General features: G+C 36.5%; 3 protein-coding genes and 1 pseudogene across 5 annotated transcripts; 2 read left to right on the forward strand and 2 right to left on the reverse strand.

Annotated features, from left to right (window-relative positions):
• The first annotated feature begins 1,436 nt into the window (after positions 1-1,436).
• Positions 1,437-3,604, forward strand: LOC121259623 (protein JINGUBANG-like). The gene has a single exon (XM_041161261.1). The coding sequence runs from the start codon at positions 1,592-1,594 to the stop codon at positions 2,951-2,953; it is 1,362 nt and encodes a 453-aa protein (XP_041017195.1). The 5' UTR covers positions 1,437-1,591; the 3' UTR covers positions 2,954-3,604.
• An 819-nt stretch (positions 3,605-4,423) lies between these two features.
• On the reverse strand, positions 4,424-12,015 carry LOC121259344 (annotated as a pseudogene).
• An 892-nt stretch (positions 12,016-12,907) lies between these two features.
• LOC121259701 (protein JINGUBANG-like) lies at positions 12,908-16,728 on the reverse strand. Of its 2 annotated transcripts, none has more exons than XM_041161420.1 (2): positions 15,909-16,728; positions 12,908-14,017 (listed from the first exon to the last, which is right to left on the reverse strand). In XM_041161420.1, the coding sequence occupies exons 1-2, from the start codon at positions 16,488-16,490 to the stop codon at positions 13,274-13,276; spliced, it is 1,326 nt and encodes a 441-aa protein (XP_041017354.1). In that variant the 5' UTR covers positions 16,491-16,728; the 3' UTR covers positions 12,908-13,273. The 2 variants fall into 2 exon arrangements, with proteins under 2 accessions (XP_041017354.1, XP_041017362.1); XM_041161428.1 differs by having other exon boundaries at positions 12,910-14,014; positions 15,909-16,706.
• A 5,460-nt stretch (positions 16,729-22,188) lies between these two features.
• Positions 22,189-25,023, forward strand: LOC121259691. Of its 2 annotated transcripts, none has more exons than XM_041161399.1 (4): positions 22,189-22,608; positions 23,161-23,605; positions 23,716-23,831; positions 24,444-25,023. In XM_041161399.1, exons 1-4 carry the CDS (start codon positions 22,260-22,262, stop codon positions 24,863-24,865), a joined length of 1,332 nt encoding a protein of 443 aa, XP_041017333.1. In that variant the 5' UTR covers positions 22,189-22,259; the 3' UTR covers positions 24,866-25,023. The 2 variants fall into 2 exon arrangements, with proteins under 2 accessions (XP_041017333.1, XP_041017342.1); XM_041161408.1 differs by having other exon boundaries at positions 22,233-22,608; positions 23,165-23,605.
• Positions 25,024-25,712: the final 689 nt, after the last annotated feature.

Raw genomic sequence — 25,712 nt, forward strand, 5'->3', positions numbered from 1 at the left:
CCATTCTATCAATCATTGCCATCTCCGGAAGAAGTGCTTGGGGATCTCTTGGAGATAGGGACCGGAGATCAGGGCGGATAAGGATGGAGAAAGGTTCGGATATACCATAGCACAAATGGCTTTTCGGGTCACATATAATATATTCTGTATTATTACGATAAGTTTATGTTTGTATGGAAGCTAGGAAGGAATATGGAGAATGTACAATATTTCCAAGCATATCCAATCAGGTTCTTTTCTGTAACCTTAGCTGTCAGTAACATGCCTTAAATAGATATATATGTCGGGAAGCTCATCAATGATACCACCATGTGAAGAGTTGAGTGAGAGAAAGACGTGGCATTTAGTGGGGGTTCTTGTTCGTGAAAGGAAATAATGACAGAGAAAGCTGGGAGCTCATAGAAATGGAGGGCATGACTTCTTTTGGCCAAAGACAACCGTCCATGTTCCAAAGACGTCGCACTAGCAAGAAGTTGTGGCATTTGAAAATTTAGTGGATAAGATTAATAACTTGTCCGACTCACACACACACACACACACATATATAACTTGTCCCCCGGCCCCTTGAAGCATGTTGCGGTTATATTGAAAATAAATCTTATTATTATTTGTATTTATATGCACGTCTTAACGCTATTGTGATGTCAAAATCATGTTAGTACTATATATGTTGTTGGCATCAAGTCGATCAGTGTGTTCTAGCTAGCTGGAATGCTAGCTGGGACCTGATCATCATGGTCAGCATTTAATTAATGGGGTGTAGTTGCAAATCTAAATAACCCTTCAATTCAATCGGTACATGAGTACTACTACTCATCGTCGTTTCCTCTGGATCAGATATTTTACTGATCTCACAATTAGGATGTAAAAGGTTCTTCTAATTAATTAATTATTTGGTGTTTGAAAAATGTTAGATTTCTGATCCTTAATGCAGATATTAGGTCTGGTTTTCTCTATTATGATATTATTTCACGTAGCGATCGAGCTGCAACAATCACACAAAACTGGATATATATATATATATATATATATATATATATATATATATAGCACAAGCTAATTCCAATCTTCCTCAAGCCCTTCCCTCCCTCTCTATATCATCTGTACCATCAAAGAAACAATATATCCCCTCAAACATGTTGTTGGTCGCAGTACTCTTGCTATATATGTCTTTTCGGATCGATCATGTGAAACTTCTCTCAAATTACTTCTTGTCGTTTCAAATGTGAAACCAGCTCCCACATTGCGGTCTCCAAAAATAAAGATCAATACAAAATATGCTTGTGCTAAAAAATAAGGGTAAAAATAGAAACAATACAGAAACATTATTTAGATGTATACCTGATGATCACTATCATCAATCATCATTCACAGGCCAGCATCATATATAGGGTGTATATTTACTTTTCTTTCTTCAGCTGTATAAATGATTTATCCTCAAATTGGTTAAGGCAAATTTGAATGCCTTAAAGAGCCTTAATTGGTGATCCCCGTACGTAGCTAGGCAACCCCAGCTGAACTTAAATTTAGACAGATCTATGCAGTTTAGAACACCCTACAGCACAAAGTACTGCAGCACTAGCTATCCACCATGGAAGCCCATGGCGAAATGGACCTAAGAGGCTTCTTGGATGAAGAAAGGGAGAAAATTAATTTATCAAGGACGCTCTCTTTTGGTGCTCGTGATCAGAACTCATCTGAATCTAACGTCCAGTTTGCTTCTCCAAGGCCATCTTCTGCTAGTTCAGCAAAATCAATCCCATTGCCCGCGCCTATGAGCCCCGAGACACCATGGACACTCTCCCCCGTGCGCATGTCTCCCTCTCAACCCCTTCTTTATCATTGCATTGCGTCTCTACACCGCCATGAAGGTAACATTTTCTCTATCACACTCACCAAAGATTTCATATTCACTGGATCTGAGAGTAAACGAATCCACGTCTGGAAGCAACCAGACTGCACTCAAATGGGTTACGTAAGGGCCAATTCTGGTCAAGTTCGTGCCATCTTGGCCCATGGAAGACTTCTATTCACCACGCATAGCGACTGTAAAATCCGACTGTGGAATGTGTCCATCACAGCAGAGAATTTTCGACCAAAGAAGATCGCCACGTTGCCTCAAAGAAATCCATTCTTCTTGTTTACGAGAAAGAGCACCCACCAACATAGAAACATTATTTCTTGCCTAGCGTACAACCATGAAGAAAAGCTTTTATACACGGGCTCGTGGGATAGAACGGTTAAGGCCTGGAATGTCTCTGAAAATCGTTGTGTGGATTCGTTCGTAGCTCACGATGGCCATGTTAATGCAATTGTCGTCAATGAACATGATGGGTGTGTTTTCACTTGCTCTTCCGATGGCTCAGTGAAAATATGGAGAAGAGTGTTTGGAGAAAACTCTCATATCCTCACCATGACCCTGAAATTTCAACTTTCACCGGTGAATGCCTTGGCGTTGAGCTTGTCACCAAGCACTTTCTTGCTCTACTCTGGTTCGTCGGATGGACTTATAAACGTTTGGGAGAAGGAGAAGATGTCTGGGAGATACAACCATGGAGGGTTTTTACAGGGCCATCATTTTGCTGTCCTTTGCTTGGTAGCCATAGGGGACATAGTGTTTAGTGGTTCTGAGGATGCAACCATTAGGGTATGGAGGAGAGAGGAAGGAAATTGCTTACATTCATGTCTTTCAGTCATCGAAGGGCATCACGGGCCAGTGAGATGCTTAGCTGCTTCTTTAGAGTCGGATAATTTAGTTAAGTGTTTGCTGATTTATAGTGCGAGCTTGGATCAAACTTTTAAGGTATGGCGGGTGAAGATTTATCCCGCTGAGAAGGCATACTTGGAGGAGCCAGTGAAAGATCGGCAAAGAGAAGTTGTGGAGTTTGAGATGAATCCTGTGTTATCGCCATCATGGGTAGAGAAGAAGCGTCAAGGAGATCATTTCCAGTAGGAGGCCAGGAAAGTAGATAGCAGCAAAGGATTCAGACCATGTAAGCTATAATTTAGTTTGATTTTTGTGTTTAATAAACTGATCAATCAAGAGGTTTCTCTAATTTTATAACCCTTTTCTGTTTGAATCTTGATGTATTTTTTTAAGCCATATGAGGAATATAACTGATTCACTCCAACTTCTAATTCTAAAACTTGACTGGGCTTGCTTATGGGGCTTTTGACAAAGTTCAACTGGAACTGGTCCCTCTGCACTAGCGTACTCCATAAATTTTGGAACCAAGCTTTGTGCATGATATAGAGAAATTAGATCCTATATTCACATAATTAACAACTCAACAAATTCACACGTGATCGTGATCTGTCTGAGTGATGGCTTACCAACAATTTCGGAGTATTTCATTTCACTGCAGATTCTTTCAAGACCGCCACCCATCGCTATTAAAGACTTCGCCTTCACGCTTTATCACGTTTAACTCAAACCTTCCTACTCATTAATTAGCTGACTCTGCTAACAGCAACCAAATCTCCCTCTCTGTGGAACCTTCGCCGGTTTGTTTGTCAGTTTGTCATCTCTTGTTTTTTTTCTCTCTTTTTTCACTAGATTGAAAACGTTTGATCAGTCGCTTTCCAGCCGTCGGACTGCCACACACACTCCACTACCGTGCTCACCAATTGCCGATGTAGCACAGTGCCGGCTCCATCGGGCATTGCTCCGAAAGGCCACTGACGACCCAAACTATCCGATTCTAACTATTTGGCTATATTACAACGTTCCCTAATCGAGAATCTATGAGAAAATGACGTGAAGATCTTTGTCAACTACTTCAAAACAAAAGGTTGCAATGTTTCTTTCGCAGATGCAGATCACAACTGCATTCGACAAATCCACCAATTAGATTTTATAACTACTATTGCAGCGGTCCCCCCTCCTTAGCTTGCCAAGGATCAATGGCCAAAGTCCAATTTATTAGTCACATTGCCCGTTTATTTTTATTTTTTGTTGTATGCTCTGCTATTTTTGTAAAAGAGTTTTTCTCAGGTCCCCCACCCTCTACTCTTGTATTCTCTCTTTTAATTCAATGCAAGATTGTTGAAAAAAAAATTCAAACCTTCCTACTCACCTTTTTCTTTATGAAAAAATTATGGTTGTCACTAGCAACTTGAAGCCACAAACAGCGTGAATTCTGGAGATACTATGAAGGCTCACAAGAAAAGAAGAGATTTTGTTGTTTATACAATGCCCTTCAAGGAGCCCCAGGCCTTAACCACCCCAAGAAGTATTTTAAGCAGCAGGCCGACTTCAAGTTGCAAATCATTGTATTCGCTTATAGCAACATGCTACAGAATTCAATGAAGAATACTGTATAGAGACTTGCATATTATTAGCAGAACATGGTATTTAGATTCAATGGAGAACAACAAATCTGGAAGCTCGAGTCAGTAAGCAGACATGCAAACAGAAAACATTCTAAAACCTTATACCAAAAATATTTCACAGAGGATATTACCCAATAGCTTTTGCTTCCATAGTTTGCAACTAAAAAGAGGAGTACATTACTCTCAACTGTAACTGGATCAGTCTACTTGGATATTTTCAGGAAAGGGCATTGAAGCACAACAGTGATAATATCCATTTTCATCAAACGCAAACCTTTGCGAAAGATGAGCTTCACGGATAAGATACTCCCCCACTCCTCAGATCCATACCGTTTAAAAATGCCTCGTGCATCAAAAGAATCAGGTTCTGATCTAGTCCATTTATTCCTAAATAATATATTCCACAGGTTAGCCCACCAGTGAGGAAGGAGAAGCCAAACACAACTGCAATGCTGCCAACGTCTAATATGCGCCATAAAAAAAGAAAATGCAAACAGAAGAAAAATAACGGCAGTCGCACCTTTTTCTATGCCTAGCATTCATCACTGTAGCATGCAACTGCAATTCAAGCAGACAGAAAACCCATATTATTGGTACTTTCGAGAATCTGTATAAAATGAAGAAGAATACAATACAATAATGCAATCTTCACTACCAAGTAATAGTTCGAGGTGGTGTGTTTATAGCCAAATCAAGCTTTTACAAGTTTTTATGAACACAAACCTACTTACACAAGGCAATTATCAGGTTTAAGTTTGTGTTTATGAATGTATATTTTACTCATTAATATACGCCATAAATCTGATTATTCAGTAAATATTTTCATTTTGGCATCTCCAATCACCAGCATGGTTCCCCAGGATCGCTGGTTTAAATATTGATATCAACCCACCTCCTTTAAAGTCAAATCAGTCATCTAGATTCTAATATAATGGGGCAAACAGGTGGAGCATCAATTAATACAATGACTAAATACAAACATATAAGGCAAACTCTTTCAAATAAAAAAGAATATGATGTATCAAACTCTCAATTTTCAGCTATTTTCAGAAACATAAAATTAGGTTTATTTTTTTGAATTTCAAGATAGCCTTAACTTTTTTAATCTCCCAATTTGTTCATTTTTTTTAACTATTTTCCCATAGAAAAAATGGCATAATTTGACAAACTTAGAAGCATTTTAAATTTTTAATAAGTATCCATCATGCAACTCCCTTCTCCTCCCCTCCCCAATCTCCCTTTTTCTTTTTTCTTTTCTTTTGCTTCCAGTTTATAGGGTGACATAAAAAAATCAGCAAATACATAAACAGTGCCATCGATTACCAGCCCAACAATTTTTCCTTTCTGAGGAAAGTAGTTGCAATTCTGACAGGTCAAGAATTAAGCAGCTTGGAGAGTTGCAAAGGTTATCAGAAATGCTTCTCACATAAGAATTCAAAATCATCAGCACATCACATGAATTCATTGCTGAGAAATTTATAAGTACAACCGAAGAACATTATCAAAAGCACAAGTAGCATAAAAAAGCATCAGCATAATGGAGTAAAAAGGAAGAAAAGGATACAAAAAAGGTCATGTATATATTATACCTTTAACTTGTGATTTGCATCTTTCTCTAGGACTAGTCCGGCTTCAGTATATGCATCAATAATCACTTCTAAGAAAGCTTAAGAAATTCAAAATAACTTCTTCAAGTGACAGAAAACTTAAATCTACTGAAAAAGATATGTAGTTCTTTCTCTTTGTTAGAATAGAAAGCATTTGGATACGACAAGCACGTAAGAGTCGACCCTCACTGCCAATTTCTTCCACAGGAGCATAAAGAACGCGAGCTTTGGCCAAGGAACCTTTCATGCAATCCTGCAAGGACATGAATGAGTTGGCCTTAAATGGAAATGGCATAGATCCTCACCCAGGAAAGAAGAGGAGTCATTGCAAACATAACTATAAGAAACCACCTTCCAGTTGGCTAAAAACTAGAGGTTTTTTAATCCATGCATGGGATTTTCAGTCAAGAGCTCAAACATTATTTCTACATAATAATAGTTAATCATCAAAAGCAAGTTGACTGGGCAGCACAGTGCAAGAGAGATATAGGGTAGCTCAAACATTATTTTCTACTTAATAATAGTCGGTCGTCAAAAGAAAGTTGATTGGTCAGCATAATGCAAGAGAGATTCAAGGTTGAACATGAGGAATTAATGATATGGCATATCTTGGGAACAGATGTTATAATTAGAAATGTGAGGCATGGATCTTTTAATGCATACTCAAAACTGCCATGGATGTCATTATGTTTTAAGCTACACTTAAAAATAGAAAAGAAACTTACCAGCCCCTTAATTCTTATAGCAACAGGCCGATTATCCAAAGCATTCATCACTTTTGAGGAGATTCTCTGAATATAAACATTAAATATTGATGTCAATAAGTGCCACTTTCAGCCACCATCTACTTTATTTAGTAGAAAATTACCTGCAAAACCTCGGCAGCTTCATTAACACGGTCCTTGTTCCACAGCTTTAGCATGAGTACAGTCAGGTGAAACGTTTTTGGTTTAATGAATATAGATTTGTCAATTACCAAGTCTGTCAAGTGCAACATACATATGTCTTTGTTAGAGAAAAGGAACATGAAAACATAAAAGGGAATTGAATTCCCAGAGAATAAAAATGAAAACAGCTGATCCTCTGCTAGTTCAAAGATGACATAAAAAAATATACTCATGAAAACACACTCAATAAATAAGCAGATATCATAAAAGCATTAAGGGAGAATAAAAATTTGCATTACAAAACCCTACATGAGACTTCAAATCAATGAAACCATTATCTTCTAATCAATAAACAGAAAAGTGACAAAGGATGTCAGGTGGTACCATTTGAGTTGCAAACTTTTAAGAGATATAGCATGATATCAAATGCTGAGATCAGCTAAAAACAAGACCACTACACAATCCCTTGATAGTAAGATGTTTTAGCCTTTTAAGAATGTAATATATAATTGTTGGCATACCAGATAAATGAGAAGACTTTGAAGCTGTAGGTGGGTAACTGACAAGAGGTATTTTAGTTATATTCACGTTAACACGTTCTGTGTCATCATCGGCTTTGAGTTCAACAGCAACATCAACTCGTTTATTTAACTTTCGGTCCCCATCTTCATTTGAATTGCTCCCCTGATTGTCATCTAGGCAACCATCGTCATTCCCCAGTAAGGAGTTTTGAAAATTGAGAAGCTTATCAACTAGTTCAGGATGTATAGCCAATGGAAGTGATATGAAGTGAGAGTAATCAAGATTTGGGCTTTTAACTGCCTGTAATTTGAATGAAGAGAAGTAAAATCAAGACAATAATTCCAGGGAAAACATTCAACAAGCAGTATATAAATAAAAAAGAATGAACTCTAAAGGGGAAAAAAGGGGGGTGGGGGTGGACCCAAGACTCTTACATAGCCAATGTCATTGGCATAGAAATTCTAGGTGGAAAAAAGACAGCATTCTTCAGGACATCTTTTGTGAAACAACATTAATAGGCAACTGACCTCATCAATTATTTTTTGTATCTTTTCTGAAGCTCTAGTTATACCATCCATTGAATCGCCTGCAATGACTGCAACAAACAACCATGTAAAAATTACTCAAATTAATGGACAATAAAGCCATCACATTCATGCATTCTAGAAAGTGATACGAATTTCACATTTAAATCAGTATTGACATATGCATGGAATCTTAAAAGCAACAATAGATCATAATGACAACGCATAGGTTATCACAAACCTAAAAACTTACTAATAGAATCATCCTTCTTGGATGATGGAATTATGATTCTGACTCCCATCTCATCTTCAATCTTTTTCTGTGTAGATCCTCTGAGAAACAGGAAACAAGATATAAGGAAACAAATTTTTTATTGTAGTATAAGAAATTTAAGTGTTAAGTTTTGTACCCTTTTCCTTGTACAAAACGAATTAGTGAAGCACCTACCTGCATATCAAAGACTGATAGTTAGACCAAAATTCAAAGAGAAATAAATTTTAAAAATAAAAAATCCAAAAGCTTCAAGGAGCCGACTGTCTAACGAACTGTCTAAAAAGTGAGAAACAGCAGAGCAAAATGGTAATGCTGACAGCAGAAAACCGAGGGGGACAAACTTAATGTGGGCCAGGACTGAGAATGAAACGTACATGAGCCAGATCAGATAAGTTATGGAAACTTTTGATCTCATTTGTCACTGCAGCTTTGCCAAAAGCATGAATCCATTCGGCATTCCCAGTGACAAGAACTACAGAAAATATAATATTCTAAGTTGGGTAAAACCATTCCATACAAAAGTACTAACTTTTCTAGAACCTGCATCCATTGGGCTCCTTCGACCTAAGAGATGCGTAAAAAAAGCAGGATCTGAAAAATTGGAGCAGAAATCAATGCTGCCAATGCAATTGCCAATGATTTACTTATTAAGCAATTGGCATCAGGGCTTGGAGAATGAGAAAAGCTTACGGAAAACTTCCATGAGTTCTAAATAATGTTAGCAAAGATGTTTTACAGTGAATGTCCAAATCTACTCTGCTGGTTTTTTCTGCAGAGATCTTCAGTGCCGTGACAACACACTGCAAACTGAGGTTCTTTATGAAAGACTGAGGGGAGGTTTGGATACAAAAAGCCTTTTAACTCATCTCATCTCATCTCATCTCATCTAATCATTACAACTTTCCCAAACTTCCACACAAAATAAAATAAACAATTCAACTTTTTCAAATCTCAAAACAATAATAATGTTAAAAAATAATATTTTAACAATATTTTATTCAACTTTCATCTCAACTCATCTCATCTCAACTTACTATCCAAACCTCCCCTGAAACAATTGAAGCCATTCTCAATGACATAGTTCTAACATATAGTCCTATTCTCAAATTGGAACAGGATAGTGACATTGTTTATAATGAGGCCATACAAAATCATGCGCGTAAGTTGAAGTTGCATATAAAGATACCATTCCTCATAATTTTCCAATAAATCATGACTACAAATAGTATATAGACTACAAAGAAGTTCAAATTTCAAAGGAAAATATGCACCGTGAATAATAAACATTTCCAGATCTATTTCCCTTAAAGAAAAAAAGCAATAAATGGTTATATTTCAACAAAAGGACAGTGAAGCATGCCTCCAAAGTGCAATGCAACAATTTTGACTGGGGTCCAATGTGCAATAGAATTGAAAAATTCATGAAGAGACTGCCGTCAATTACAACAAACAATGCCTTGGCAAGAAAAAGAGCCAACTAGCATGAGAAAGGGCTCATTAAAAAGCATAGGTAAATTTTTGCGCATGATATCTAACCAAAAGAGCTTATAAAACATTAGCATACATAGAGAAAAAAATGGATAAGAAGAATAAGAAGAAGAGAAGAAGAAACAACAACGCTCAATTACTAACATCTCACCTTAATTGAAACTGAATGCTTAGAAAGCTCTGATTCTCCTTCCAAGACTATATCATCAGAACTACCCTGCAATGCACTACAACTGATAGTTGAGTCAGTTGCTTCAGTCACTGCATCAGCTGCCTTTATGACATGTTGAACATTAGAAACATTGCTAGATGTGCTACACAGTACTTCAAGAACTTGATCCCCGTCTTCTGGCTCAACTATTACATCCTTTTCCATGCATTCTGCAAACTCACACAATCAATGGACATGACAAGATAATAAACCGGAAAATATTAGTCTAATAAGCCTCTTGTTGCTAAATGAGTACAATGATCCCACTTGATTGCTTTATGACATTGTCAAACCCAGCCCTCAAAATATAGAACATTACATCTCGCAGACAAAAAGCGGAAAAGAACATGGTTTAATTACTTTCAGATGATCCAGAAATAGAGAAAAAATTCCTTTTTTTTCAAATTGGTAAGTTGCAAACGCACTTAATGGGTTTCCAATCTGTCCTCGACCCTATCCTTACAGGGAGGAGGTGCCATTTAAACTAGAGCTCACTGATAGAAACAGAGAAATCTTACTAGAAGAAAAGCACTATGATTTAATTGATAAAATCCAAATTGGCTAAGATGTGATGAAATAAACCTACAACTCCCACCATTAGGGAGAAATTAGTATGATCAAATGAAAAGCAGTGGATCATCTTTGCTCCGAGCATGTTGCGTAAAGTAAAATCAAAGGGTTTACAAAAAGAAAAGGAAAAATGGAAATAGAACCGAAAAACTCTTCTGCCTTTCACTCCAGTTGATAACCAACCTTCCTTAGAAATTGCTTGAGTACAGACTGGTCGCCAAACAGAAGTAATTGTTTTGTGCTTTTTTTTCTGGTCCACAGCACTTTGCTTATTCTCTCCACCACCCATTTTCATAGTATAGCTCAAACCACGATAAGCACACTGTCCCTGTACATGATTGTTTCGCTAAAATCAAGCTGATGGCTGACTTAAATAAGCTTCACAACTACCCCAAGTTAATGTAAATCTAGTTCTGAATTAGTTGCATCGTTGGAAGCAGTTTTGTCTAAGAACGCCTTTCTCTTTGTTTATAGGATATACAATTACTTTTACAAGTAATATAATTCTATTCAAAACACAAAGGGGTGCAACCAAGTACATATAAAGTATTTTGATGTTTATATATGAAGAAATGTTTATAAATAATAAATACAGTGTCTTTTAATGTTACAACTGTGTTGCATTGTATAGATTTCTCCAAAATATACATATACACTACCAGCCTTAGTTGGGGAAACACGATTCCATTCTCACATCAAACCATTCACTTTGACATCAGAAAAGCCATGATAAAAAATATATATATTCAGAAGTTTCAAAATATTTTTAGAAAATCATGTAATAATAACTTATCAAAAAAATGAAATGGCAACCAATAACAGTCCAAGTAAATATTCCACACAAAAATGGACATTAAAACCCATAAAACCAATGTTCAACTTCCCGTGTACTTGAATTACGCCTTTTGTGCTCATTAATAAAGGATGAACTGTTACTAATAAAAAAATAATACCAATGTTCAAAACCTGAAAGTAATTAACTGGCCTCGGTACGACATATGTACTCGTAAATTTCAGTATATGGTCCACTCTGCAACAATTGCATAGATAAAGTTATGTCCCAAAAAGAAAATAACAACAAAATCCATAGTCCTGGCCATAAAATCAAAGTATTTAAATGGTAATAATAAATCTTGGAAGTGATTTAGTCAGAAATGGCTTAAATAACGGTTCTTTAATTGCTAATGCCACCAACTCAACTAGAATTCAAGATGTAAGAGCGGTTTTTGCTCCCGGTAAAATAATAATTAAGAAAATAAATGAAATGAAACGAAAAACAACTCGTACAATCTCGATGCTTTAGTTTCTGAACACGAAATGGCAACTCAATTTCTCGAGTAGCTGCGTTAAGCTCAGTTGATTAGGAGAGCTTTCTGTTTTCACGGATACCAAATAATTAATGAAAATTTATAGAACGATAAAATTACAACATAATTCATTTCCATGCACTTTCTGGGGAACCAGACAGGGTATTTAGAAGGCCTACCTGAATAGAGACCTCATTCGGAATCAAATCTTTCTTCCTTCTGCCTTCGTTCAGAAGAAAATCCGTTTAAAAGAGAAAAGACTCTGCGCAGGTGTATTCCGTTGATATTGACAAGAGACGACCGATAAGAATATAGTTGGGCCTCATATTCGGCCCAAACAAGCAGAGTTGTTTGAATAACCCAACAAACCGACAAGTCGATTTGCCTTTGGTCCAATGACACTGATAGTGTCTGAAATAAATTTTTGAAATAAAAAATGTTTAACTTATTAAAAAACTAAATTCAAAGAATAAAAAATATATTTTTAAAAGAGTAATGCTAGAGAGAAGTTACTGTAGCAGTGCACACTTTGCACTCACTACATAGCTGCTTTTAGTTCTCTACTTTTTTATTTTAGACTTGAGAAGAATGTGGTCTAGATGATGCCACATCATGTGTGCAAAATAGTTACTTTCAACAGTAGCTTCTATTTATATTTATTTATTTCAAAAAGGCGAGAGGGGATAGGGCGGCCTTGTAAGTCACGGTCTACCTACAAAGAGTTGATGGTAATAGTTACTTAACTTTAATGTCGAAAATATCTTCCATAGTTTGGATAGAGATTTCTTAAAATTATTGCTCAATTCTAAAGTTTAGAATAGAAGAAAAAGCAACGCCCAAAACGGGCTCCACAATACCTATTGAATATTTAATACTTTTCGATAAATTTACTTACGCAGCTATAAATTATTGTCTATCTCTCTCTTATTCTAATTAAATCTTAAAGTTTGGTCCATATCTCTAAGCAACTCTTACGACGGAGATAACAAAGTATTAATATTACCATACGATTTGAATAGTGAGATGAAATGAAATGGTGTTAAATTAATTAAAGTTAAAAATTAAATAAAATATTAATAGAATATTATTTTTAATATTATTAATATTTTAAGATTTAAAAATATTAAATTATTTATTATATTTTATGTAAAAATTTAAAATAATTGTAATGATTTGGTGGAATAAAATTTTTTCACTATCCATACGGGCGTACTGTCCTTGTTTAGCTCCGTCTCGTTAATACGTGTTCCAATCATATGTATCTTCTGCTCCAAAATGACCACCGCGTGAAATTCAAATATCCTTGGCTCATAGAAACATTAATTAAAGATAGCCCATATTATTAACGTGTCTACGACGTTGAAGGAGCTTTTGGTTGAAAATCTAGCAGCTACGAAGTTGTACAGTGCATTGAAATTTGAGGGCTGATCGATATTATGATCATTTTATCTAAGAGCTAGCTAGCATGATTCGCTACAAATATGTACATATGCGACGTCTTAAAGTACAGGAAATTGGAATCCCTGATCAAAGTCTCCAATATTCGATGATCTACAGCTCAAAATACTCGCTCCCACTTCGTGCAGGAGACTGCAGGCTGCTTGATTTCACGTTCTTGCATGTCACATGCCACACCTTTAACACTCCATCAAGACTCCCTGTACAGATTGTGAAACCATCCTCAGTACTACTCTGATCTTCGCCCAAAGCCCCAGAAAACGCAGTGATAGACCTAATAGGCCCCCTGTGTCCCACCAACACTGCTACACATGTGTGCTGGCCGCCGTCTTGTTCTCTAATCCAAACCCTACATGTTGCGTCTGCCGAGCCACTCACGACATAACTAGCCACACTGGCTAGGCACATGACTGCATGGGTGTGACCCTGGAGTGCGCCACCGTAGTTCAGTTGGCCCGAGAACCAGCCCATGAGCCAGTAGTTTATGTACCCATCTGTGCACCCACCGTATAAAACTCCACCATCTTGGGTGAGAGCCAAGGATTTTACGGGCGAGCTCTTGGCTGGGAGAGTCACGGTGAGCGAGTGAGGTTGGTCCCCTCTGCAAAAGTTGCGGCGCCACACTTTGACGGTGGCATCGTCGGAGGCGGTGAACAGAACTCCGTCATCAGCCACTGCGATGGCATTGATTGGCTCGGGATGGGCTTGAATGGTCTCGATGCATTTGAGGTCAGAGATTCGCCATACTTTCACTGTTTTATCAAGGGAAGCTGAATACAGGATGTCGTCTGATGCACTGATCGCTAGTGCTGTTATGGGTCCTGTATGCTTCATCTGCTAGAGTAGTGATTGATAATAAATGCATCATAAAATTATAATTTTCTTCTTGTATACAGCCAATATTTACATGCATGGTATATAAACTTATTCACCTCAAAATATCAAAAAAAAAAAAAAGTGAACAATTAATTAATATGGATCGTCAATATATAATAATAACATGTTCATTATATATATATATATATATTAGGGAATTTAATTATTTCTTGGTTGGAAATTATCCTTGCTTGTGCTGTGCTGTGCCAAACGTTAATATCGTACCTAATCAAATAGAGTATAAAATATTGAAGAATGGGGTAGGGCTTCATTGTTATAAATATGCAAACCAACCTCTCACTATTCAGTCCACCAGAAAAATTGTGACATCGATTAATTTAGTCGCCTTAGAAATAACTCATCCGCACCTTATTCCTGCAATGCTTATTAATTTAGGTGAATGCTAGCTCTTGCATGGGAAATTAATAGTCAGGCATCCAGCTAGCTAGCTCTGGGCTCACACTCAAAAGCAATGTCGGTTGGTCTGTCTTCATTAAAGGCTCTAAAGATTTTTATAGATAATGGAAATGGAATTTCGTTCCATCCACAATTTCCGCAGCTAATTAATAAGTTCGCAGAATCATCAGCATCTTGTCTTCTTTATGATGACCAACGCCTAACATCTATGGATTAATTAAGGTAAGTGGAGATCATGATGATGCCTGATCCCCGTGACCATAATTTACAGAAATTTATTCCCTAAACAGTCTAGCTAAAAATACAGACACATGATTTAACTAGATGTTATCATATTTATAGATCAATTTATACAACTGCACTAATATTCAATAAATATTAGAGGTTACATCTAACTATCACTTTTAAGACTGAATAAAAATGATAAAGAGATCATTACTATTTGCAGTGAGGTGCTATAACCCGCTGATGAACATTGGAGGTAAATAATTAACCTCGTTAATCATGGGCCATGCAGGAGATCACATGCATATTATTGCTGAGGTTTCCAAGAAACCGCATTCGATATTAATTTATTCCAATTTCCATCGTGAATTTTAGTGAAATCCAATATTATGAATTAAACAATACTATCATGATTACGTTACAAGAAAAAAAAATATTTGTGACAGATTATTTATGATGAGAATGACTATTAATAATTACGACGAAAACAAATTCATTTTAACAAAAATTAATTATTTTTATAAAAAATAACTAATCACAAATAAATAATTTTCTTTATAGTGACATCCTCTCCTTAAAGTAAATTAATGTAACTACTAATAAATAAAACAAAGAATAATACTGATACTTATCTTGAAGTTTTTAAATCATATATTATATTCAGCCGATCGATCCTAATTGGTCTTATAAAAAATTAGGGGCTGCTAGATTTTTCTCCTACTTTTCGATCGATCCTCCCATGCATGCATGCGTTGCAATTAGTCGCTATACCACCAAAAGACCAGCTTGGAATTCTCAGTTCGTCTATAGCACTCATGAGTCATCTGATCACTAGCTAGCTAGCCCCTTCAATATATTAAATAAGGGATTTTTAACGATTACGATAAGAACGTCCATGTTGAGGACCCTTAACTAGTATCAGAAGTATAGAATGTTTTTTTACAAAAGAAGAAAAATGAAAGAACTTTAACTTTTCAGACAATTATTAACATAAAAGGCACTAAAGTTATCGTGATTATTACAAAAACATTTGGTTTTTTGGCCAAAAAAAATGGAAACTTTAGTAATAAATGTAGGTTAAAGAATACGCACTTCAACTTTTGGACACTCGATATTCGTTTAACACGACCATGACGAGATAAACGGACAAACAAGGTACACCGATAAATAAATAGAGCAATAAATGCAAATCAAACCCATCAACCCATACCGTTTTATCTTTGCCGGCAATATAGCTCCGGACATAACTTCCAGTCTTGGGGATCGTCGCCAATCGGATGTGCTTCAAGCCCCCATGATCAGATGTTCTGCGCCACACCCGAATCTTGCCGTCACCATAGGCTGCATAGACTCTTTCATTGGACACCACCAATGCAACCACCATGCAAGCCTTGGTCTTCAGCTGCCCACACTCGGCGAACTCCGGGAGCCTCCAAATCCTGATGGCGTTGGCATCCGAGCCTGTGTAGACGAAGCCGTTGGACACGGCAATGGACAGGATCTGGCCGTCCTTTTTTAGGACCGAGGAGACGCACTGGTAGGCAGCAGAGTGGAGGTCGGGGATCTTGGTGGGGACGGGGGAGTGAAGAGGGGAGGCAAGCGGTGAAGTGTGGAGGCTTTTGGAAAGAGTGGTTGGGGCGCTCAGGCGAGGTGGGGTGTAGGGAAAATGGGAAAAGGAGGGTTCTTTGGTGGAAATGCTTCTGGAGAACTTGGTTGGGGTGGATGCAGCTGCTCCTGGTCTTATTGTAAAAGACAGATTGGGAGGGGAGTTGGGGGACTCTAGTGAGGACATTTCTCTCTGCTCTCAATGCAAGTAGAGGACTCCAGCTCCAGTGTGCATGTGGGTGTAATGCTTTCCTTTCCTTTCCTTTATTTGTGGGGTAATGGTGCGTATAAATGCATGCACCGTCTCTCTGATCTCACGTATAATGTGAGAGGATTGTGTTAATGCAGTAGTACTAGTTGCTAGTTGCAGCTATTGTTCTTCAATGTATATGTGTGAAGTAGCGAAAGATCTCACGTTGCTTAATCGGGGCTGCTAGTACCCGGGCCTACAGTTTCTAATTAAATATCCATTTAATAATCGGAGCTGCTGCAGATACAAATGGATCCCAAAAGGGATCCAAACAGATGTGGCTTAAGTGCCATGTCAGTTTTTTTTTTTTTTTTTATCAGAAAGTGAACGGTCGACACTCTCTGTTCTGCGTCCGTCCCGCCTTCACTCCTGGCCAACGTCCTCGCAAACTTCTTCAGCAATCCAACGCCCCTGCAAGCTTCTTCAACAACCAAACGTCAGGTACCTCTTTGGTATTTTCTTTACCTTTCCACTTCCATTCTCTAGTTTGCCGTTTCTTTATGCTCTTCTTTTTTCTTTTTCTTTTTTCTGTTTGTACGAAAATGAAGGTGTTGTTTTCTATGTTGGATTAGAATATTACATTATATCATGACGAAGCTAAGGCATTGTTAAATTTATCTGAATTTAATTCTGTTTAGTCTAATTTTAAATTAAATCTAACATTTAAGCACTCAACTCTCAAATTATTAAATTCGTCTCAACTCAAAATTTCTTTATACATAGAATCCATAATTTTTTTCAATTCAACATTTCTTTACATGTGGAATCTATAATTTTTTTTAACTTCCTATAAATATATCTAAATTCATATTAACATCTAAACACATTTATTTTAGATAGACTCTATAAAACTCACCCTACCATTTCAACTCATTCTTATTCATAAAAATTCAACCCAACTCAACATTTAAAGAGCAACCTAAATGTTCCTACAGATTGAGAATCTCTCTCTCTCTAATGTTTTCGGATATATATGGCACGTCTAATTTCTAACTCGAATTTCTGTCTAAACATGCAGAGTGGCAGATATATGCACTACTTTTAGGAATGTTTTTGGAATCAGTTGTTGCATTTTACATATTCTTTCAAAACTCTGATTCATTTTGGAACGTCCCAGTTAGAAATCAACTAGCAAGACCTAATATTGATGCTGTTATAGGAGATCCACAATCTTCTGATGATCAAAACGTTTGGGGTTCATTCGGAGCATTGTGAGGATACAGAGACCTGCACAAGGGTGAACAGCTTAGCGGCGACCCGATTGTCATGGCTGGAAGAGAAAGGGACGAGAGAGAGACAGAGGGATGGGCGGCGGTTTGTTGGCAACGGCGACGGGTTGTGGTTGTGGGCCGGAAGAGAAAAGGAGGACGGAGAAGGGAAGGGAGAGCAAGGGGTGGAAGAGGGAGAGCAGGGGGATTTCACAATAAATAAATAAATGACTTGACACGTCATTATGTAGAATCTTTTATAAGATTTCTTTATGCTATAATATTTTCCTTTTATAATATGCATACAATATTAATCATTGCAAATTGAAACACTACTTGGATTCAATGCACAGAATTAACAGTTCTTTTATATACAGTCGGTGATATAATTGATATGTAGTCGTCTATGCTGCATTAGATTTCAAATGAATTTTTCCTCTCTCATCATCTCGGTCTCTCTCTCATAAGTTCAGTCTTTCTCTCTCATCAGCTCGGTCTCTCTCTCATCAAGTGTCTCCACGTCAATCACGTTTACACGCCGTTTGCACCAGGTGCTTGCAACAAGCGTTTTTCTTTCCCGAATGTGGGTTGCCCACTGTACGCTGAGCTATGCACGGTCTTTGGCGCGTCAGTCGCCACACAATCGAGAGTGCATGATTTGTCTCTCATCAGCTCGGTCTCTCTCTCATAAGTTCGATCTTTCTCCCTCATCAACTCGGTCTCTCTCTCCTCAGCTCTTCTCATCTCTCTCTCTCATCAAATGTCTCCACGTTAACCACGTTTGCAAGCCGTTTGCACCAAACATTTGCAACAAGCGTTTTTCCAAAATTAAAGTATGGTGATAATTTGGGATCAGAAAAAATTGTTTTTATCATTTCTAGTCGATTTTAAAAGATTTCTAATTATAATTTTTTGAATATATTTTTTTAAGAATAGATGAATAATCATATATATAATTAAAGTTTTTTTTTTTAGTCGTTACAACACCTATAAGATGACAAACTTAGAGCACTCTAAATAGATGTTGTATTTTACATAATGTATATCTAAAATAACTAATTATTTATTCAAAAATGAGCTCCAATACATCATGTATTTTATCTTTATTTTTTATTTTGTTACTATAACAACCTGATCCTAAGATTAGCTCATAAGATAAGTTTTATGTATTTTTCATATAACTATAAATATTCTATTGTTATTTTATCAGATGTTATATTGTTAATTTTAAAAGGAATATTGTCATATTGTTATTATTATTATTGGTATTTGTATGACCCTTAGATTTTGCAATAGTCACTAGAGTTCTTCTTACCATGTTTCTTCCTATCTCCACCCGTAAGCTTCATTCTTATCTCCTGATTGTATAATCCTATAGTAGAAACCAACTCAGAAATCCTATCATCAATCCTCAATTTTCCCTCTATAAAATCTTGCAAAACCCTCTAAAATAAACACAAGAAACCTTATAAGCCATTGTAACAGCTCCTTTGCAAGTTGCCAACCACAAGTACTTTCAAACACTCTCACTATTATTTTTTATTTTATTATTATTTTTCACCTATTTTTACTATTATTCATTACTTTTCACATACTTTTACTAATATTCATAAACATTCTCAAACACTTTCACTATCCAAACGTACAGTGGATGCACGATAGTTCGCATTAGGGAGCCATGAAGCCGAAGCCGAAGCCGAAGCCGAAGCCGAAGCCTTTGTTTCTCTTGCATGGTTGCCACCTTAGGAAGTCGAAAAAACTCACCCCCGCCAGCACCAGTGCAGCTCCTCCTCTTTGCAACAACACACTACCCCTAGCTCAACCACAGCGGCAACCTCCTTGCCCAGATCACTCCGACACCACTTCAAGGGACTTCGGAGTACCACCCACAGTGCCAGAAACCACCGACCAGCTTAACCCCGTTGCACCCATTACCTCCTGGTAAGCTAGGACCGTCTGCCACCTTTCTCTCTCTCTCTCTCAGCTAAACAAATCCTCTATCTCTCTAAACTCTCTCTCTCTCTCTCTCGACATTGCACCACCACAAAGGAGCCTCCAATTGCGCCACCTTCGCTCCCAGCCACCCAAAGCCACCATCCAGCCCATTTCGGTCGCGTGCCCCCTCTTAATGAGTCCCATGTTATCGCACGACCATTTCTCATTTCAATTGTTCTTAGTTCGTGTGTTTCGTGAAGTGTAGCCTCCCTTTAATTCATATGGGCCCTATGCCCATGTGGCCAAGTGCGTATACTGGACTTATTTAGATAGACTTGTGTTTTAAAAAGTAATATGGGCTTAGTTTTAACTTGTTTAGTGTTTAAATCTAGTAGGCTAATTTCCTTGTGCGCTGGGTTTGAGATTAATTAGACATGTATCATTGTGATATATTTGTATTTTAAAGTATACTATTGAGGCTAATATTTTAGTTAATATTTCCTTTGTCTATTTAAGTAGGATTTTAATAAAATTATTATGTTATACTTTAAATAGAAAAATTAAGGAATATGTTATGAGTTTTAAATAATTATGTTAAGAAATGAAACCTATTTTAAGAATTTGGATTTTTATGACTTATTTAAAATAACCCAAGTATTCTACTAAATTATAATATGTTATTAGTATTTAAGTAATTTAAAATATCAGGATTTATTAATTATGGTGTTAAACAAAAGATTTATTTGATTATCTTATAGATTATGAATTTAATTAAGTAAGATATTAGTACATGTTGTTCCTAGACAGATTTAGTGATAGTTAATACTACGTATAGGTGACGAGCTACAAAGTGAGATCCAAGAAGAAGCGCAACAAGGTAAGTAATTTGATCACAAATTAGGATCATCACAGTTAAACTTATATATATTATTATTCAAGCCGGTTCTTTGACAACCATTTTTATGTACCGCTCATATCATATGCAAACATGTCATCCAACATAGTATATGATTATGTCATTCCGCATCATGTTCAAATTCAAAAATTATAATTATGTATATATTATGTCATGCATCTCATGTGCATAAGACACGTAAGCTATCTTAAGTTTAAGTGCAAGATAAGATCAGATCAGATAGTCATTTAGATGCATAGTACCAATGCAGTTCAGTTTCAGGGTGGATGTGCAAGCTACGGACTCAAGCGTGGTCCTCCATAGTATACCAGAATACTATCAGCAGCTCCCCTCGCGGCCGCGGGACGTGGGGCCGATGCACAACCTCGCACACAAGGTTAAGTGTGTTGGTCAATTAGATCAGTCGGTTAAGTCAGGTTAGTCAGTTAATTCAAAAAAATCAGTCATGCATAGCATAAACAACAGTATGAACAATCATGAATTTTAACCTCTCAGCATGAAAACTTTTACTTATGTTTATTATGTTTACGTTGTGATAGATTTCTTGCTGAGTATTCGATTTATTTTAGTTTCTTTCATGATTTTAACCACCTAGGTGAGGATGATGAACACGAACAAGCATACCAGAATTAGAATAAGCAGTTAATTTAGTTTCAAACTTTATAGAATAAAGTTTATTTTATGACATAATTTTTATTCAATTTATTCATTTAATATTTTTGGAAGAAATTTTATTAGATATTTTTTTTCTACAAAATAAATTCTAATTTCATTTATTAAATATGAGATCTCTTGTCGGGTTTATTTTATGAAAAACACGTGACACTTCTAGCTTACAAGAATGGAGTGTTACAGCTACAATAAACTCGCTACATTTAGTTGGTATTGTTCATCCATGTAAAGCTTTTTCGTTTCTCTTTCCACTTTGCATGTATAATTCCTCTTAACACGACTTTAATATTTTGCTAGATGCATAACTAAGAATGAAATGATATGCCATGCATCTAATATTTCTAATTTTTTCTCATAATACTTTTTTAAAAATTTTTTCTTATAATTTTATTATTATTGTGTGTATAGGAAAATATTATATTATATTTTATATGAATAGTTATTGCAAATATTAAAATATACGAAGATATTACAAACTCAAAAGAATATTTGAAATATTTAATAAGATATTTAAAAAAGGATATTTAAATAATATAGAAAAAAATAGATAAATTTATATATGGTGTATTGTTAAAGTTATTAGTTTGAGAGAGAGAGAGAGAGAATTTGATAATATATTATGAAGAAAATATACCCAAAATATTGGGAGTGCTCTTAAAACATAATATAAAATGAGATAGAAATTAAAATTGAAGAATGAGTACTAGATAGGTAGAGAACTTTGAAAGCTATAGGCTTATTGTTATGAATGAATCAATCAAATATAAATAACAATTTTATATTTATTATAATATAAATAAAAAAAGGTAAATATTTTCGTTATTATAAAAACTAAATATTTAAATTAAAGAAATAAATAAATAGTAATTGCCAAATATATTTTGAATTCCATTTGTGCCCTCGGTAAAAATAACAGTAGAAGCGCACGACCTCTCAGTTCCATTTCCCGCAGTTCACAAAGTACACACCACGGGCATGCCCAACAACATGCTGGAGCGGGTCCTCTCCCTTCGCCGATCCACACAGCCGCACGGGGACGAAGCCGCCGGTGAAAACGGCGACGGAGCCGCCGATGAGTCCAAGACCAAGAAGCAGCAACTCCCGCTAACGATGCGGGCCACTAACTACTTGACCCGGATGGGCCACATCGGACCATGCCTCGCATTCCTCTTCCTCACTTTCATCGCAATCCTCTCCTTGCAACTCTTCCACTCCCGCAGTTTCGTTTGCGTCTCCTCATCCTACTACGACCCGGTTTCCCGCTCGGGATTCTACGGCTTCGACGGCCTCGAATCGGACTTCGGATCCCTCGGCGTGCCTTGGTGTAAGCTTTTATTATCACCGGATCCGATCCATTAACTTCTTCAATTTTATTCATCACAGTTATTGCACTTTTCGTGTCTTTAGTAATGGAATTAGCATCGAATTCCTAGATTGCTTGTGGGTAAAGGTATAACTTTGCTAAGTTAAAGACAATGTCTGCTTGCTATGAAAATAAATAATGGAAACAATGCTGCTAAGTTCTAATATCTGTAGGGAGATAAGTTTTCGCATTTGCGGATTTCAAAGTAAGATAATAATGCTATGTATTGCTTATTAAAATGCTGAATTTCGTTAAAATTGGCAGTCTTTAATGGGATCCAAACAAAAGTAAGATTAGGGTGTAGAGTCTGAACTATATGGATACTGGCATGTTCATGACGGGAAACATGACTGTTGCTAGTGAAATTTCAATAAAAAAAAATGTTCCCCTTGTATGAACGTGGGGAAGATCTAAATTCTTTGTTTCAGCTTGAAATCCTTGGTTTGAGTTTGAAATCATTAAGTTTCATTGTCAATAATTGTGCGATTCTTATATTCTCATCCTTGGCAAAAGGCAGATCGAAACATGGAAAAACAGTTGAATGGACGTCTAAGGATTTACTCAAAGGCTTGGAAGATTTCGTACCCATATATGAAGCCCGGCCAATTAAAAACAATATGTATGGAATGGGTTTCGATCACAGCTTTGGGCTATGGTTCATTGCTCAATGGCTGAAGCCAGATCTGATGATTGAGAGCGGTGCTTTCAAGGGGCATTCCACTTGGGTTTTGCGGCAAGCAATGCCAGACACACCAATTGTGTCACTTACACCCCGACATCCCGAGAAGTATCTACAGAAGGGTCCTGCTTATGTTGATGGAAACTGTACATACTTTGCTGGAAAGGACTTTGTGGATTTTGGAAGTGTTGATTGGGCAAGTGTGATGAAGAAACATGGGATTACCAATCTCAGTCGGGTTCTTATTTTTTTCGATGACCATCAAAATGAATTGAAAAGGTAATCACCGCATCTTGATGAAAATTCTATCCATTATTTATTTCCCTACACCTGAATTGGGAATTTCATAATTCTTTCTTTTCTTTTCTTTTGTATACTTTGATGAGCAGAATAAAGCAGGCTCTAAAAGTTGGTTTCCAACATCTTGTTTTCGAGGATAACTATGACACTGGAACTGGAGATCATTATTCCTTAAGGCAGATTTGTGATCAATTTTATATAAGAGGTATTTGCTCTCCCTTTTACTTTCTTTTACGAAGGCCCTTTACACTACATATACCTTCTGTGCCTTGTCCTTGAATGCATCATTGATGCCTTCTGTACCTTGTTATGGTTGAGGATTTGGTGGCAAACAGTTTGGGTTTGACTTTCTGCCATATTGATTGAATTGCATCCATCATGCTCACCGCAGACTAACCCACAAACTTTAGTAAACAAAACCTTCTCCTGACTATTTGTGGTTCTGTAAGTGATAGTCTTCTTCACGTAGCCTTAATTTACATCCGTTTTGGTGTCTATGTCTCAGAACTTGATGGTCTAATTTAATGTGGTTTGAGATAGGTGTTTTAGAACTCTACATCATTGCCCAATACCTAGCTATATTGAGCTGAAGTACAAAAAGTACACATGTAGAAACAAGTTTATATTATCTTCAAATGTAGATGTTTTTATTTTCATGATACTTGCCATGAGATTGTAGCTAAAAATGTATGTACTCAAGTTTGTGTCCCTGTGGAGTTTCTTCAATACGAGTTTTGTTCTGTTGATTATGGACTTATACTTACTGGCTTCCTGCCGCAAGAAACACTAATATAACTCGGTTATTTTGTTCATTTAGGAGGTGGCCATAGCTGTTTTAAAGACAGCGATGAAGCTCGGATTAGATCAAAGAGGAAGAAATTTTGGGAGAAAGCGATGAACACAGAAGAACTCTGTGGGCCAGGCGAAGCGTGGTGGGGTGTTAGAGGGTACATGCGGGATAATTTTAACCACAGTAACGAGCCAATCTCCCTTGCAGAGCACTTTAAGAACAGCCGTTTTCTGGAATCAATTCTTGATGTTTATTGGGAACTCCCTCCAGTGGCTGGACCTTCTCTCACTCATCAATCAAGATATGATCCTGCTCGTGCACCCAGTCCCATTGTTGAAGATGGCCGATACCGCTTGTTCCAGCGGCTCGGTCTGACCAGACTTGAGACTTCTGTATTCAATGGGTATACTCAGATGGTTTATATTCAGATATCCAAACAAGAGATTTAGATCACAGTAGATGAGAATTTACTTTGTTACCTTCCCATAGCCTTTTTATGTTATGCACGGATTTTTTTCTCTCCTAGCTCTCGTGTTTTCCACCTTGTTTTGTATATCAAGTTTTAGAAATTTAGAACCACTTTGGGAGGCAACATTCCTTTTCGTTCTTTTCCTCGTGCGGTAATTTGACTGCCAGTTGGCCCAGTTATTTGGCTACTGTGCAAGTGCTGATATTTCATGTTTTGGAAAGCCCTCTACCATTTACCGAAGCGTACTTTTGCACAGTTTCTTGCCGAAAACTAGTGAAACGATCAAGATTGAGACTAGTAAGGACTTTGTCCAATGTACAGACTTTACAGTCATCCTGTACCAATCAGGAAAAAGAAAATTATAATATTAGCTACAAATTCTAAATTGTAGGATTGATTTGATTGTATAAAATCAAACTATCTCATCTCATATAATTATTATAATTTTTTTAAACTCTTATATAAAATATAATAAATAATTTAATTTTTTTAAATCTTAAAATAAAAATAATATTTTATTTAATTTTAAATAAAATATCTCATTTCATCCTATTTGAATTAAATAATCAAACTAGACCTTAAAATGTATAAGTATTGTACAAGTATTTTGTAAAATTGTGGATTTCATAAAGAAAAAGTGACTTTTCTGCAGTATAGTCTACTTTTTTTTTATTATAAAGATCTTATACGAAATGAGCTTGTATATATAATTTCAAAAAAAAAAAAAAAACCTATATAACTTTATAACGTACCAAGCGCGTAGTGCAGAGAACAGATTTGCCAGTGACATATTTTTCATGTTACGTGCAACTTGTTTGTTATAAGCT

Source organism: Juglans microcarpa x Juglans regia, chromosome 1D (genome assembly GCF_004785595.1).
Source record: "Juglans microcarpa x Juglans regia isolate MS1-56 chromosome 1D, Jm3101_v1.0, whole genome shotgun sequence".
NCBI classification, from domain to species: domain Eukaryota; kingdom Viridiplantae; phylum Streptophyta; class Magnoliopsida; order Fagales; family Juglandaceae; genus Juglans; species Juglans microcarpa x Juglans regia.

Excerpts from the sequence above, each read along its gene's own strand:
- LOC121259691 (XM_041161399.1), top strand. The coding sequence starts at position 22,260 with ATGCCCAACAACATGCTGGAGCGGGTCCTCTCCCTTCGCCGATCCACA. Across the intron at positions 23,606-23,715 it reads CATCAAAATGAATTGAAAAG|AATAAAGCAGGCTCTAAAAG; the intron begins GTAATCACCGCA and ends TTTGATGAGCAG. Across the intron at positions 23,832-24,443 it reads TGATCAATTTTATATAAGAG|GAGGTGGCCATAGCTGTTTT; the intron begins GTATTTGCTCTC and ends TTGTTCATTTAG.
- LOC121259701 (XM_041161420.1), bottom strand. The coding sequence starts at position 16,490 with ATGTCCTCACTAGAGTCCCCCAACTCCCCTCCCAATCTGTCTTTTACA. Across the intron at positions 14,018-15,908 it reads TTGCCGGCAAAGATAAAACG|CAGATGAAGCATACAGGACC; the intron begins GTATGGGTTGAT and ends TCACTACTCTAG.
- LOC121259623 (XM_041161261.1), top strand. The coding sequence starts at position 1,592 with ATGGAAGCCCATGGCGAAATGGACCTAAGAGGCTTCTTGGATGAAGAA.